Source organism: Arachis ipaensis, chromosome B5, assembly GCF_059453495.1.
Source record: "Arachis ipaensis isolate K30076 ecotype BB chromosome B5, ASM5945349v1, whole genome shotgun sequence".
Lineage (NCBI taxonomy): Eukaryota > Viridiplantae > Streptophyta > Magnoliopsida > Fabales > Fabaceae > Arachis > Arachis ipaensis.
In genome coordinates this window covers 1,827,996-1,843,389 of record NC_142440.1, presented here as the reverse complement: position 1 = coordinate 1,843,389, position 15,394 = coordinate 1,827,996, and the positions used below count along the sequence as shown (strand labels likewise).

Below are 15,394 nucleotides of genomic sequence, written 5' to 3'. Positions count from 1 at the left end.
GAGAATAAAAAGAAGGAGTAGCAGTAGCGATAACGACAACGATGGTGATGAACTGATGATGATGATGGAGGAAGAGGAAAAGGAAGGAGGAGAATAAATGTAAATGATGATGACGATGATAACGAATGAGAAAGATAAGAAAAAAGAGGAGAATAAAAATAGGCAATAGCATCAACGATGTAAGAAGAAGGAAGAAAAAGAAGAAGCGCATGAACGAGAAACACATTATAACAACTTAGTTAAATTTGAATAGATAAATAATTTGAATGTAAAACTTTTTCTTGTATTTTTAATTATATTATTTTAAAAAATACTACTTTAATTTTTTTTTAAAATCAATCAAAAGCCAAAACTCACAAAATACGAGAGGAATTAAGATTATATAATTTTTAGAAAATAGCTATAATTTTGATCACCTAACAATTATTTTATTTTATTTTTTCATAATATGTCTTAATTCAAGTGGCCACTTGATTAAGTGAGATTCAAATTCTTAATATTTATTTAAGTAGATTAGTGAATTAGTTACTAAATCAATCCAAATTAGCTACAATACAATAGCTTTACTATGTGATGATGAAGCAGAGCTGTGAATTTTTTTTTGTTCTTTTCAAACATTGGGCCTTGCCTGCCATAAGCTCATTTTCGAAGATCTGAGCCATCACCACATCAGAAAGCCATAAACCCTTGACCCAAAAAAAAAAATCGTGAGAGAAGCCACAATCCACAAACCCTCCCCACTCTCCAGTCCCATCCTCTCTCCCTCTTTGCCGTTGGTCAGAAGCCGCTGCAAATTTGGAAATATTCATTGGGAATATGCCATTTGAAAAAGCTCTATAATTTCATTTGGCCATAATTTATCGTTGTACTAATTATTTGTAAACCAAAATAAACTATAATTAAAATTCCAATTATATGTAAAACTAGTTGTAAACTTCAATGTAATGATTATTTCAATAAAAACTGGTCTTATGTAAATTATATATATTATTTTATGACAAATTTGTAAAATAATATATCAATCACCACTAAAATAACACTCCCATATTTGTTTATCTTACATATGAAAATTATAAACTAATTACAATATGATAAAGATAATTCTGAGAACTTTTTTGAAAAAATTCTGTGTACATATTTTTGTTTAAAGAAAAAAATTAGTATATTTTCCTTATACTTTTAATTTTTAGTTCAAGTGATGATGTATTTAATTTGCTTTTAATTTAGAGTTCTAAGTTCTAACTATAAAGAGGTCAAATATTTAAAAAAGTCAAAACCCTAGCAAATACTACACAAAGCCTTCGTACTTGCGCCTCTGTGCGGTTTCTTCTCGGGCACTGGTTCGCGCGCTGCGTAGCGGTTTCTACTTTCCTTCACTTCACTTCGTTCCACACTTTCCACCTCCAAAACCATGGGTCGCAAACACGACGCCGTTATCGCAGCTGAACCAGTTGCCGTGCCATCACCAGCAGGAGAAGCCCCAAACAGTCCCAAACTCAAATCCGAAAAGAAGAAGAAAAAGCACAAGAACAAAGACAAACACAACCAAGAACAAAACGGAACCGCTAGTCCCAAAAGAAAGCTCGACGAGATCCAGCCTCGAAACGCCGCCGAATCCGACAAGGGGAAAAAGAAGAAGAAGAAGCACAAGCGCGATTCGGAAGAGAACGTGGAGGAAACCAAAGCTGAATCCGTTGATGGAGCTGGCGGAGGCGGCGGAGGAGGAGATGAGTCGGTTACCGACGGGCATGTGGTAGTTACCGGGAAGAACGCCGGAGAGGCGAAGTACGCGCCGGTGAAGAGCTTCGCCGGTTCGGGGCTGCCGGAAAACGTGCTGGAGTGCTGCAAGGGCTTCGAGAAGCCGTCGCCGATTCAGTCACGTGCATGGCCTTTCTTGTTGGACGGTCGTGATCTCATCGGAATCGCTGCAACTGGTTCAGGTGTGTTGTTGTGAATGATTTGTGATGAAAATTTAATGAATTCGGAGTGTGATTTTGATGAGCTTTTATGTATGTTACCACAGGGAAGACGCTGGCGTTCGGGATTCCTGCCGTTATGCACGTTCTGAGCAAGCGGAAGAATAAAGCGGTGAAGGGTCGGAACCCTCTTTGCCTCGTGCTCTCTCCTACCAGGGAGCTAGCTCAACAAGTATGCTTCTTATCTTTTAATGCATAGGTTGTTGTTTCATTGATTTTAGGCTCTTTATCCTTCAAAACCATTGTGTCGCACTTTGCCTATTGCTTAGTTCATTGAGATGCAGCATTACATTCAAATATGTTTTGACGATAATAGATATTTCAATGTGTGTGGTAGCTTTGATTAAGTGTCTGCCTAAATCGAGTTATTCCTACTTAGTCAAAGGACTAAAATGAACATTACCTCCTTGTTATTCACATATAATTTTATATATTTGTACACAAACACAGAAACCATGAGGCGTGATGGACTTCAACCTCCTATTTCAATAGTGTGCAAAGTACATGTCCTTAGCTATTAGCATATATCCCTCTTTTTTGGAATGCTATAATTTCCTGTCATTTGATTATGACCGTAATCTTGAATCGTGATATTTTAGTGAGATGGGTGTCATGATTATAACCTCTGGTGAATTTAACTTGGATCTTCGACTTAATGGGTACAGATGTTAATTTGCTAAATGATAAATATGCATCTAAAGGCTTTCTTATTTGTATTGCAGATTTCAGATGTTATGTGTGATGCTGGTAAGTCTTGTGGTGTGGAGTCAGTTTGTTTGTATGGTGGAACCTCCAAAGGGCCACAAATCTCGTCACTGAAATCTGGCATCGTAAGTTATATAGCTTTTCCTTTCCTTTGTCCCCCCCCCCCCCCTTTCCTTCTCTTCGGTTTAATAACTTTAAACAAATGAATCTTTTAACAATGCTTATCTCTTTTATCCAGGACATTGTCATTGGAACTCCTGGTCGTATACAGGATTTGATTGAAATGGGTGTCTGTAGCCTAAAAGATGTATCTTTTGTGGTAAGTAGTAAAGTTTCTAGCAAACTGCTGTTCATCCGTTCTCACCCGTAGTGCATTTTTCTAGATGAAATTGAAAACAAGTTGTCAAACAATCATGTATTTTCGTGGTGGTCTAACTAGTGAGTAGCGGGCCCAGATCACCTTAATGTGAATTACTTCATTGTACATATACTAAATGCTATTGTTGGAGTTCCCCGAAGTTGAATTTAGACATAATTTGTGTATCATCTAATTCTTGTTGGCTCTGCTTTACATAACCCCCATTTCTTGGTGTCCAGTGTGACAACTATCATTTCGCTTTCCTTTTGTATTTGTGTATTTCTATGATGCTTCTATTCTTATGTTGAGTAGATGCTTATATTATTGTTTGTTTGTCTAAGGTGCTTGATGAAGCAGATCGGATGCTTGACATGGGTTTCGAACAAGTAGTCCGCTCTATACTGGGTCAGACATGCTCTGGTATGAGGCTTACAGTTTAATTGTTCCTGGTTTTCTTTATATCAACTTTCTTCTTTCAATTTTAGTTCTTGACCTTTACCTTAAATTCTGTCACTTGATGCACTAGATCTACAGTTTCAAAATTTGCTTCAACAATGAGTTGTGTAAATGTATTTTATTACCACAATTTGTTCCCAGCTTATTTATTTTATTGAAGGAATTCTAATAATTTGCAGTTCGCCAAATGGTGATGTTTAGCGCTACTTGGCCCTTACCAGTTCATCAGTTAGCACAGGAGTTTATGGATCCCAACCCTGTAAAGGTCTGTATCTAGATTTTAGAAGAGGCTTTCAACTAGTTTTTTATTTAGTAGTTGTGGAAACTGATTTTTGAACTTGTGACAGGTTGTTGTAGGTTCAGAAGATTTAGCTGCGAATCATGATGTCATGCAGATAGTTGAGGTCTGTATTGACCAAATCTAGTCTACATTTGTTTGTTTTAAATGTTTTTGTTGACTAGTGGAAAAATCTTGTTGCATTCATAGGTCTTGGATGACCGTGCGCGTGATAAGCGACTGGTTGCTTTACTGGAAAAATACCACAAATCTCAGAGGTCTCTCTCCATGATAATTAATCCTTAAAACTAGAGATATCTTCCCAGGAAGCAGTGAATAGTTAATACATTGGATCAAGTTGTTGCTATCCTTAATTCCTAACATTTTCCAGTGTTCATTTGGTTTTCAATGAACATATACATGTATTTTTGTAGCCTAAAAAGGACGAGTTATCATGAAACATATTGATAGTTGATATCTTCAGACTTAACTATTTTGTTCTACATGTTGATAAGAGTGTGCATCTTTTATCAGGAACCGAGTATTGATCTTTGTTTTGTACAAAATGGAAACCACACGAGTTGAAAGGATGCTTCAACAAGGGTATGCTGTGTGTGTGTGTACACATGTAGTGTTTGTTGTTGACATTAGCTACTTGTGACATGATAAATTATTTTCAGAGGTTGGAAGGTTGTGTCCATACATGGAGACAAAGCACAACATGATCGTACAAAGGCACTTTCATTATTCAAGAATGGGAGCTGCCCTTTAATGGTATGCTGCTTCAAACTGCGATTATGATTATGAATTGGTACTTGAATACCAGCAAGATTTGGTGTTCCTTTCTCTGAAACACTGACATGTTGGGGGGTTGATTATTTTCCTTTCATCAGTTTTACCATGTAAATTTCTTTTTAGCAGTAATTTATCTTCCTGCCTTATCCATGTAATGCTTTGCATCCAACTTCCGTTTGTGATAAGATTCAACATTTAGTTTTTCAAGGTTAGCTTTGTGACTGCCATATGTTACAATATACTATACTATTGGATAAACTAGTTCAGGTTCTGTCGTAAACCTAAAGTCCATCTTTTACATCACTAGTGAATGGACATAAATTCACTTTGTTATTTCCACTGATCTTCATCCAAACTGAATAGAAGGCAAAGAGATTATCAACTGAGCGTTCCCTTTTATTTTTATTCTTATTTTAACTACAGTTTTTGTCTCCCCTGAATGTCTGTTGTGGATAGTGTGCATAAATAGGGTTTGAGGTCTTTCAATTGTTCTGCACAGAGTGTTTGGCTTTGTTCGGTCATTTATTTGACCTAATTTATAATTTATTGGGCAGATTGCTACTGATGTGGCTGCACGTGGATTGGATATTCCAGATGTTGAAGTTGTTATCAACTATAGTTTTCCTTTAACTACAGAAGATTATGTTCATAGAATTGGTCGGACTGGACGAGCTGGTAAAAAAGGTGTTGCCCATACATTTTTCACACAGCAGAATAAGGTGGTATCCATGCCCGATGTGTTTGAGGTTCTTTATTTGCTTGTCATGCTGTTTCTCAACTTTTTATTTTTGCCATTGACTATTGAATGGAAATATTCAGGGTCTTGCTGGGGAGCTTGTGAATGTATTAAGAGAAGCTGGACAGATTGTGCCAGATGCCCTTTTGAAATTTGGCACACATGTAAAGAAAAAGGTATATTTTCTTCTTCACTTCTCTCTTTGCACCTGATCAGGTTTCGTTTCTGATGGTTTGTGACTGTTGCGACAAATTTTGCTTTGAATTGCAATCCTTTAGAATTTGTGCAAGATATTCAATTGATGTTTAAACTATCATTTTCTGTTATATTAGGAGTCCAAGCTTTATGGGGCCCACTTTAAGGAAATTTCCGCTGATGCACCGAAGTCTCAAAAAATTACATTTGACAACTCTGACGAAGACTAAATGCATGCTAACTTACGGTTAGTTTTTGGTTGGATGAATATTGGAATTCAGTTGTTTATTCTTTTTACCTCCTGGTTACTTGTTCCTTTAAAAAGGAAATAAGCATATATTATTAGAGCCAGAAGTCGATTAGCTAGTCTTTTCCTCTCGTAGCATTTATGGATCAGAAGATTTTGTCCTTTTCTTTCGTGAGATGATAATCCTTGTATTCACTTTGTATAACTACAATTTAGCATCTATAATGGTTTATTAAATTCTATAATTTATGTTTCAGGGGTTCAGTTATTTATTTATTTTTATAGGTTTTGTATCATTTGCTCTGCACTTAAATAGTTTTAAGAAAAATCCTGGTAAGTGGTAATTATTTCATTCTGTTTGGCAACACATATGCCTGAGAAGATGTTCACAGCTTGAAGTGTATCTTACAAGAAAAATGTTCTGGAATATTTTTACATCCCCCCTTCCCCCTCTTTCAGAATATTTCCTTAGTATATTCTATCGTCTAATTAAGGCCCTTGATAATCAGTCACTACTCTGACCTCATAGCTAAGTTGTGACCATTTGAGCCAAGGTGACTTTCATTTAAGACGTGTTGACGAGTATATTTTTTTGCATCAATTAATTTCTTTATATATATATTGTCATTTATGAAGTCTGTTCTCTTCTTGTGGTTAAGAGACGTGCATTATGTTTGAGGATGGATATGTTAAACTATTCATCCATAAGTGCGTGGAAATATATTACTCTCTATATTCAATATTGTAAGTATTAGCGTGGAATTACAGCTGTTAACAGTGACGTAGTTGACAATTGACATAATTGCAAATGGACAATTGTGGAATTGAATTTCATTGTGGCTGCAGCCTGTAGAGCTGAAATTTTTAATTTTTCATTTGTCGTAAACGTCAAATTCAGAATTATTTAAAGGAATTTATATAAAAGTAAATGTGGATTATATGATCATATCACAATGCTGATAGAAATTGTTCGATCTTTATAAGCATTTTTATATTAATAATAATATTATGTGCATATTAAAAATTGATAATTATATATTTGTGTATATTTATGTGTTGTTTTATATATATATATATTTTAAAATATATTTTGTATTTATATATGTGATTGATTTGTTTTTTTTTTTTTTTTTGTTTATATATAACATGATTGTTTTAACTTTTATATTATGAACAATATATTTGTTTTTGTATTTTTAATTATGATATGTATTTTAACTTTTAAGCCTTTGAAATTAGCGGCGACAGGCGCCTCGTAGGAATGGTCAGCAAAAAAGTTTGTATCCGCAGTATTAGTACGGCATTCCGTGAGAGCCGCTGAGAAAATAAAATAAAATTTCGTGTGATGCTGGTCTAATTTTTTATCTGCATTTTAATTTAGGCATGCTGAGAAAAAAGAAAATATCAAAATAGTGGAACTTTGTATAATTTTTTAAATATAGAAAAATATTGGTCAATATTCCACACCATGGCGCGTGGATTGAGTTAGTTTGCACATGATGTGCAATCTGTTATTTGTAAGTACTTAAGTCTATACCCAAAGCGAATTGCATAATCTGGACGCGTATTAGAGACCACAATAGTTGATGAAAAACAATAAGAATCAACGTTTCCAGCCAAACAAACTTACTAAGTAACCACCCAGAAGTTACAAGGCAACTCTATGTACTTGTTTTCTTAGAATATTCAGGATTCTGTTAATGTAGCCAAGCCAATTTTGTGGTCAATGTCCTTTAGGCAACCCCAATGGTTAGGCCTTTGCCCTCTCTTCACAGAAACAAATTCATCCCTATAAACCATTTTGGTAAATCACATGACGCAGTGTAGATTCAAAGATTTGCACTTTGCAGCGACGAGTTTCCTCTTTTAAAATCAGCTTATGATGGATAATATATAATTGGATTTTATCATTGGCAATATCTTAGACTTTTTAATTAAAAAACAAAAGCTTGCTCATAGTATGTCTTCTTGTTTTGTTCCCGGAAAATACCATGAAACATCCTTTTCATCGTGTGGAGAAATGGTTTTATTATGTAGGACTTTGTGAGCTACAAGCAAAAGGACCTTAGAAAATAGTAATATAATGGTGGTTGACCATTTCCTTCCTAGTGCTTATTAGAACCCATTCCTGAGAATAAAAACTACAACCCAGAAAACAGGTTCACAAGTCCTTCATACAAACCAGACTTCTTAGTTCTTATAAAAAAGAAATCATTGAAAAAGAGAGAAGAAAAGATTGAAGTTAGATGGCAGAAAGTCCAGTGTCCTTTCTATTGGACAAGCTGACTACTTTACTTCAAGAAGAAGTGAATCTCCAGAGAGGGGTGAGTGATGATATTCGGCATATTAAAGGCGAACTGGAACGGCACAAGGCCATCTTAAGGGTGGCTGATGCACTTGAAGACAAAGACCATGAACTCCAAGAATGGATCAAGAGAGTTAGAGAGATTGCTTATGAAATGGAAGATGCTATAGATGAGTTCAATGTTCGCCTTGTTGATCAACATATGCATGGCAGCAATTCTTCTCTTACTCACAAGATTGTTTTCACATGGAAAACCTTGAAAGCTCGGCGCCAGATCGGTTCACACATACAAGAGATCAAGTCCAGATTGGATGTTATCTCCATGGAGCGTCCCAGCATGTATGGGATAGGCTCAAGGTCTAGTCAGAGGCTGTCGTCAAGGCTTGATAGCCAAGGCGACGCGCTTCTGCTAGAGGAAGCTGATCTTGTAGGAATTGACACACCCAAGAAGCAGCTAAGTGATTTGCTTTTCAAAGATGAACCAAATAGGGATGTGATTGCCATTTATGGAATGGGAGGGTTGGGGAAAACTACATTGGCAAAGCAAGTTTATGATGACCCAAAAGTGAAGAAGCGTTTCAGGATTCATGCTTGGGTTATTGTTTCTCAATCTTTCAAGTTAGAAGAGCTCCTGAGAGACCTGGTTCAACAGCTTTACAATGTGATTGGCAAACCAGCCCCTGAAGCAGTTGGACAAATGAGAAGTGACAAGCTTAAAGAGGTGATCAAGAATTTGCTTCAGAGAAGCAGGTACCTGATTGTGTTGGATGATGTATGGCATGTAAATGTCTGGGATTCTGTGAAATATGCTCTCCCCAACAATAGCCGAGGCAGCAGAGTAATGCTTACCACGCGCAAGCGAAACGTGGCTATGTCTTCGTGTGCTGAGTTTGGTAAGGTATATAACCTTGAATTCTTGTCTGAGCATGAAGCTTGGTCACTTTTTTGTAGGAAGACATTTCAGGGGAACTCATGCCCTTCTCACTTGGAACAAGTTTGCTGGAATATCTTGAAACTGTGTGGGGGTCTGCCACTAGCAATTGTAGCAATCAGTGGTGCTTTGGCCACAAGGGATAAAACTAACATAGAAGAATGGCAAATGGTTTGCAGAAGTTTTGGGGCTGAAATGGAAGGCAATGACAAGCTGGAGGACATGAAGAAAGTGCTTTCCCTGAGCTTCAATGAGTTACCTTACTACCTAAAATCCTGCTTGTTGTACTTAAGCATCTTCCCAGAATTTCATGCCATTGAGCATATGAGATTGATTCGTTTGTGGATAGCCGAAGGGTTCGTGGTTGGAGAAGATGGAAAGACACTGGAGGAAGTTGCAGACAGTTACCTCAAAGAGCTCTTGAACAGAAGTCTGCTACAAGTAGTACAGAAAACCAGTGATGGCAGGATGAAGACGTGTCGAATGCACGACCTCATTAGGGAGATTGTCACTCTGAAATCAAAGAATCAGAACTTTGCAACCATAGCAAAAGAACCAGACATAACCTGGCCAGACAAAGTTCGACGCCTATCAGTCATAAACACAATGAATAACATTCAGCAAAACAAGACATTCCAACTTAGATCTCTGCTAATGTTTGCCTTATCAGATGCTAACCATGATTTTTCTCTACATGCAGTATGTTCCACTGGTTATAGGTTACTTAGAGTGTTAGATTTGCAGGATTCTCCATTGCAGGTTTTTCCTGCTCAAGTTGTCAATCTTTACCTTCTAAAGTTCCTGAGTCTGAAGAATACAAAGGTGAAAAGCATTCCAGCCTCCATTAAGAAGCTGCAACACCTTGAGACATTGGACCTTAAACACTCCAATGTCACAGAATTACCTGTTGAAATTGTGGAGCTGCAGCGATTGCGCCATCTCTTGGTGTATCGATATGAGATTGAATCCTATGCTTACTTCCATTCAAAGTATGGCTTCAAGGTGTCTGCCCCAATAGGAAGGATGCAATCTTTGCAAAAGCTATGTTTCATAGAGGTAGACCAAGGAAGTAAGGCCTTGATGATTGAGCTTGGAAAACTTACACAACTTAGGAGGCTCGGCATAAGGAAGATGAGGCGAGAAGATGGGGCTGCTTTGTGCTTTTCCATTGAGAAGATGATCAATCTCCGGTCATTGTCCATAACTGCAATCAATGAAGATGAGATCATTGACATTCACTGCATTTCCAACCCTCCTCAGTATCTCCGGCAACTCTACTTGAGTGGACGTTTAGAGAAGTTCCCACAATGGATTCAATCTCTCAAGAATTTGGCCAAAGTGCATCTAAAATGGAGCAGGCTAAAGGAGGATCCTCTGGTATATCTTCAAGACTTGCCAAATCTAAGGCATCTTGAGTTTCTTCAGGTTTATGTTGGAGACAAATTGCATTTCAGGGCTGACAAGTTCCAAAATCTTAAGGTTTTAGGCCTTGATGAAATAGATGGACTGAAATCTATGATCATGGAGGAGGGAGCAATGCCTGGACTTAAGAAGCTGATCATCCAGCGCTGCGGCGCATTGACGCAGGTACCATTAGGCATTGAACACCTAAGTAAACTAAAGTCAATCGAGTTTTTCGACATGCCTGAAGAATTGATTTCAGCACTGCGTCCAAATGGAGGCAAAGATAATTGGAGAGTACAACATGTTCCAGTTGTATACTCCACATATTGGAGGGATGGTGGTTGGGATGTCTATTCTTTAGACACTTTTGGGGAGAGAGAGACTGATTCTAGTGCTGTAATGAGAAGTCTAGAGCTTCCTACTCTTTGGAAGGTTTAGCATTCATTCACTCTTCAAACTTCAAACTTCTGTTTTCCATCAGATTGCATATGTCAGTCATGGCAACTTTTTTTTATTTTTTTGCCATCACATTGTATGCATCATTTGCTTCTTGAATTCAGAGGTTGATGAATAAAATTGTTTAACATTTTGGTTTACCAACAAAAAAAAATATGGTTGCATGAATGAATGTATGACTACTATAGTTTTAGGGTGATGGTAGTTTCCCATATCAGATATCATAGCTCATAGCTCTTTTAGTATAGAGTTCCGCTAGGGAGACAATGGCTTATTTGTACAATGGGTTATATGAGTTACAAAATGAACATCCTCATACTATCTAGAATAACCATCTGAAGTACTAGGGATAATAAACATCTTCCCAAAAGCTTAAACATCTTCCCAAAAGCTTAAACTGATTTTCGGGTGATAGAAAAAAGTAACACTAATGATTATATCTCTAATACTCCCTTTAGTATAACAAAGTAGCTCAAAACAAGAGTTTATATTCAAAAAATTTTGATAAATGAAAAATATAATAATAATAGTATATTAGTAGAAGGACAAAAGTGGAAAGCAGAAATATTTGGTAACCAAAAAAAAAAAATAACCAAAAACAACCAGAACTTGTCCTATTTAACATTCGTTAAATGTTGTTAGATTAATGAAACAAATTTGAACTGTTTTTTTTTTTTTTTTTTGCCTTCTTAACATTATCAAGTCGAAAATAAAACTTGTATAAATTCTTATTTAATTCATTGTAAGCCTCTAAAAAATCGGATGACTCATATCTCACTGTTTTGTTCATATTTTATAGTCCATTCCATTTTAACCCCTCCTTCCTCTTTTAAATTCTCTAAGCCTAAGTTATATCGATAATCTTTTATGCCTTTTAAGATAAATTAAAATATTAAAAAGTTCATCACTATAAATTGTCCTATTTTTCATTTTAGAGTGAAAAACCTGTTACTTTTGTTCTGGTATTTTTGGAAGATACTGAATAGATTCCGCCTCTAATTGTCCAAGAGTATTTTATAATTCCATATTTCATTACATGTATAATGTATTTAAAAAGATTTTAACCTAATCAGTTGAATTATTTTTTTCCCTTAAACTTAAAGGTCTTTTATGTGATTAGTGTCTTTTATACATATATTAGTATATGTATCCGGTACGGAATAATAAACAAAATATAAAAAAAAATGAAATTTTTAAATGAAAATACAAATAATAAATTTTGTTATAAAATTTTTTGAAGTTAATTAAATTTAAAGTTTAACTATTTTTAATATTAAAAATAATAAAATTAATGAGTAATAATTTTATTTGTTTTCAAAATATAACAATTACTTATAACAATAATGTTCATACCCTGGCCCAACGCTAAGGCCCAGGATCCAAGTAAAAAGGCCCAACCCAAAGGGTTGACCTCACCCAGTACCAATCTTCGTCTTAGGAAGTCGGTACTCGACACGACTTGCTCTAAAGAAGTCGGGAACGAGGGTTAGCTGGCAGATAAGCACTCATTTGAATAAATAACTGCCCCTAGAATCTCTCTACCCACTTCCACAAGCCATATCTTAACTTCCCTAAGATAAAGGGACGGTTAACACCCTAAAAAAGTGGCACTACTCCAACGGTGGTTATTGGTTCACCACTATAAATACACTGACACTTCTCAGGTATCTCTAAGTCCCAATACTCTCTAGACCTGCTAACACTCTTGCTGACTTAGGCATCGGAGTGTCTTTGCAGGTACCACCCCTCATTCTTTCGCACGCACAAGTCGGACGGAGGGCACCGAGTTGCGGATCCACTTGGAATCCTCCTCATTCATACGTTTGGGCCAACCAACACCATCCAGCCCATTAATCTCCGGTTACCCATTGTAACATTGGCGCCGTTGCCGGGGACCCGAGAGATCAACCAGTGATGGCGGATAGATCCCCTGAAGAGGGTCATGTGGAGTCAGATTCTGAACAAGAGAATCTGGACACCGGAAACAAGGATGCAGACTTGACACTTCACCAGGAAGCCAATGACCAACACAGGGAAGATACCTCCGGAATAAAAAATCCGAAGGTGAATTCTTCAGAAGGGCGCGAATCAGAGAAAGAGGGCCCCTCCCATGCAACTAAGCTCATGGAACTGTTAGAATAGGAACGGGAGCGACAAAAGGAAACTGAAAAGAACCTAAAAGAGGAGATGGAGCGACGAAAAGAGTTAGAAAGAAAACTCTTAAAGTTAGAATCCTCCCTCAAAGGTCGGAACTCCCGAGACGAACGAGAAGAACCACCACTAGGAGGGGAGGATCCTTTCAGCGAGGAAATAATGAGGGCAAAAGTTCCAAGGAACTTCAAAAGCCCCGATATGGACTTCTATGATGGAACCACAGATCCGAAGCATCACCTAAGCAATTTCAAAAGTCGGATGTACCTAGCTGATGCTTCCGACGCTACGCGATGCAAAGCTTTCCCGACCACCCTATCGAAAGCAGCGATGAAGTGGTTCGACAGCCTCCCTCCAAGGTCGGTCACCAGTTTCGAAGACCTTTCAAGAAAGTTCTTGATGAGGTTCTCCATCCAGAAAGACAAAGTGAAACATGCACCAAGCCTCCTGGGAATAAAACAGGAGGTCGGAGAATCCTTGCGAGCCTATATGGAAAGGTTCAATAAAGCATGTTTAGAGATTCAAGACCTGCCCACCGAGGCAGTCATAATGGGATTAGTCAATGGACTCAGGGAAGGTCCCTTCTCACAGTCCATATCAAAAAGACACCCCATCTCCTTAAGTGATGTACAAGAAAGAGCTGAAAAGTACATCAATATGGAGAAAAATGCCAAGTTGAGAGACCTGAGTTGGCGACCTGGGCACCTTCCCTCAGCAAAAGAGAGGGAGAGGAAAACCAAGAAAAAGGAAGAACTCGGTCTCGATAGACCAAAAAAATATCACTCTTATACTCCTCTGAAAGTTTCTATAGTGGATGTATACAGAGAGATTTGTAACACTGAAAGGTTACCACCCCCAGACCCATTAAAAATAAAAAGGGGGGAGCCGCAGCGACTACTGTGAGTACCATAAAGTATATGGTCACTCCACAAACGACTGCTACGACCTTAAAAATGTGATAGAAAAGCTGGCTAGAGAATGTCGGCTTGACAAATATCTCATAGAAAGGTCGGACAATCACGGCAAGAGAAAGCGAGATGATATAGATAGAAGAGACCCACCACCGCAGACTCCGGAAAGACATATCCATATGATCTCAGGGGGGTTCGCGGGAGGGGGACTCACCAAATCCTCTCGCAAAAGGCATCTTAAGAGAGTATACCAGGTCAGAGAAGAGTCATCCGACCTCCCTACCATTTCATTCACGAAAGAAGATGGGCAAGGAATAATCCCTGGACATGATGATCCAGTGGTAATAACTATGATCCTGGCAAATGCCCATCTCCATAGAACCCTAGTGGACCAAGGAAGCTCAGCGGACATCCTTTTTAAGCCCGCCTTTGATAAACTAGGGTTAGATGAGAAAGAGTTGAGAGCTTACCCTGACACCTTATACGGGCTAGGCGACACGCCAATAAAGCCACTAGGATTTTTGCCCCTCCACACCACTTTTGAAAAAGGGGAAAAATCAAAAACTCTGAGTATAGACTTCATAGTCATCGACGTAGGGTCAGCATATAATGCCTTAATCGGCAGAGCTACCCTTAATCGACTCAGAGCGGTGGTATCCACTCCCCACCTTTGTATGAAATTTCCGACCTCAGCGGGGATAGCAACGGTAAGGGGGGACCAGAAATTGGCAAGGAAATGCTACAATGAAAGCCTAAACCTGAGAGGGAAGGGCCGAGAAGTCCACACAATAGAGCTCGGAGGTGCAAGGGCTAGAGAAGAGCTACGACCACAGCCAGGAGAAAAAACCGAAGAGATACAGGTCGGCGAAGAAGAAGGGAAAGTCACTCACATAGGAGCCAACCTAGGGGAAACCCTAAAACAAGGGTTGACTAAGCTCCTAAGAGATAACTCCGATCTCTTCGCCTGGAAGGCCTCCGACATGCCAGGAATAGACCCCGAGCTCATGTCCCACAGGCTTTCGGTCTACTCGGGGTCTCGACCTGTACAACAAAGAAGACGCAAGCTCGGCCCGGAACGAGCCCTGGTAGTAGAAGAGCAAGTACAGGCACTCCTAGAAGCCGGCTTCATCAGAGAAGTCAAGTACCCAACATGGCTACCCAATGTAGTGCTAGTCAAAAAACAAAATGGCAACTGGAGAATGTGTGTCGACTATACCGACTTAAATAAGGCCTGTCCCAAGGACCCTTATCCACTGCCAAGCATTGATACCTTAGTAGACTCCAGCTCGGGGTATCAATACTTATCATTCATGGACGCCTACTCGGGGTATAACCAAATCCCGATGTATGAGCCAGACCAGGAGAAGACATCATTCATCACACCCCGAGCTAATTTCTGCTACGTGGTCATGCCATTTGGATTGAAAAATGCAGGGGCCACATACCAGAGGCTGATGAATAAGGTGTTCGCCTCTCACCTGGGAAGCCTAA

General features: G+C 38.4%; 2 protein-coding genes across 2 annotated transcripts; both read left to right on the top strand.

Annotated features, from left to right (window-relative positions):
* Positions 1–1,209: 1,209 nt before the first annotated feature.
* Positions 1,210–6,001, top strand: STRS1 (DEA(D/H)-box RNA helicase family protein). The gene is made up of 13 exons (XM_016345711.3): positions 1,210–1,940; positions 2,024–2,148; positions 2,699–2,806; positions 2,920–3,000; positions 3,381–3,459; positions 3,675–3,760; positions 3,843–3,899; positions 3,983–4,050; positions 4,307–4,375; positions 4,453–4,546; positions 5,122–5,286; positions 5,387–5,479; positions 5,636–6,001. The coding sequence occupies exons 1-13, from the start codon at positions 1,412–1,414 to the stop codon at positions 5,726–5,728; spliced, it is 1,647 nt and encodes a 548-aa protein (XP_016201197.1). The 5' UTR covers positions 1,210–1,411; the 3' UTR covers positions 5,729–6,001.
* Positions 6,002–7,464: 1,463 nt separating this feature from the next.
* Positions 7,465–10,971, top strand: LOC107642377 (disease resistance protein RPM1-like). Its single transcript, XM_016345710.3, has one exon. It carries the CDS (start codon positions 7,992–7,994, stop codon positions 10,821–10,823), a length of 2,832 nt encoding a protein of 943 aa, XP_016201196.1. The 5' UTR covers positions 7,465–7,991; the 3' UTR covers positions 10,824–10,971.
* Positions 10,972–15,394: the final 4,423 nt, after the last annotated feature.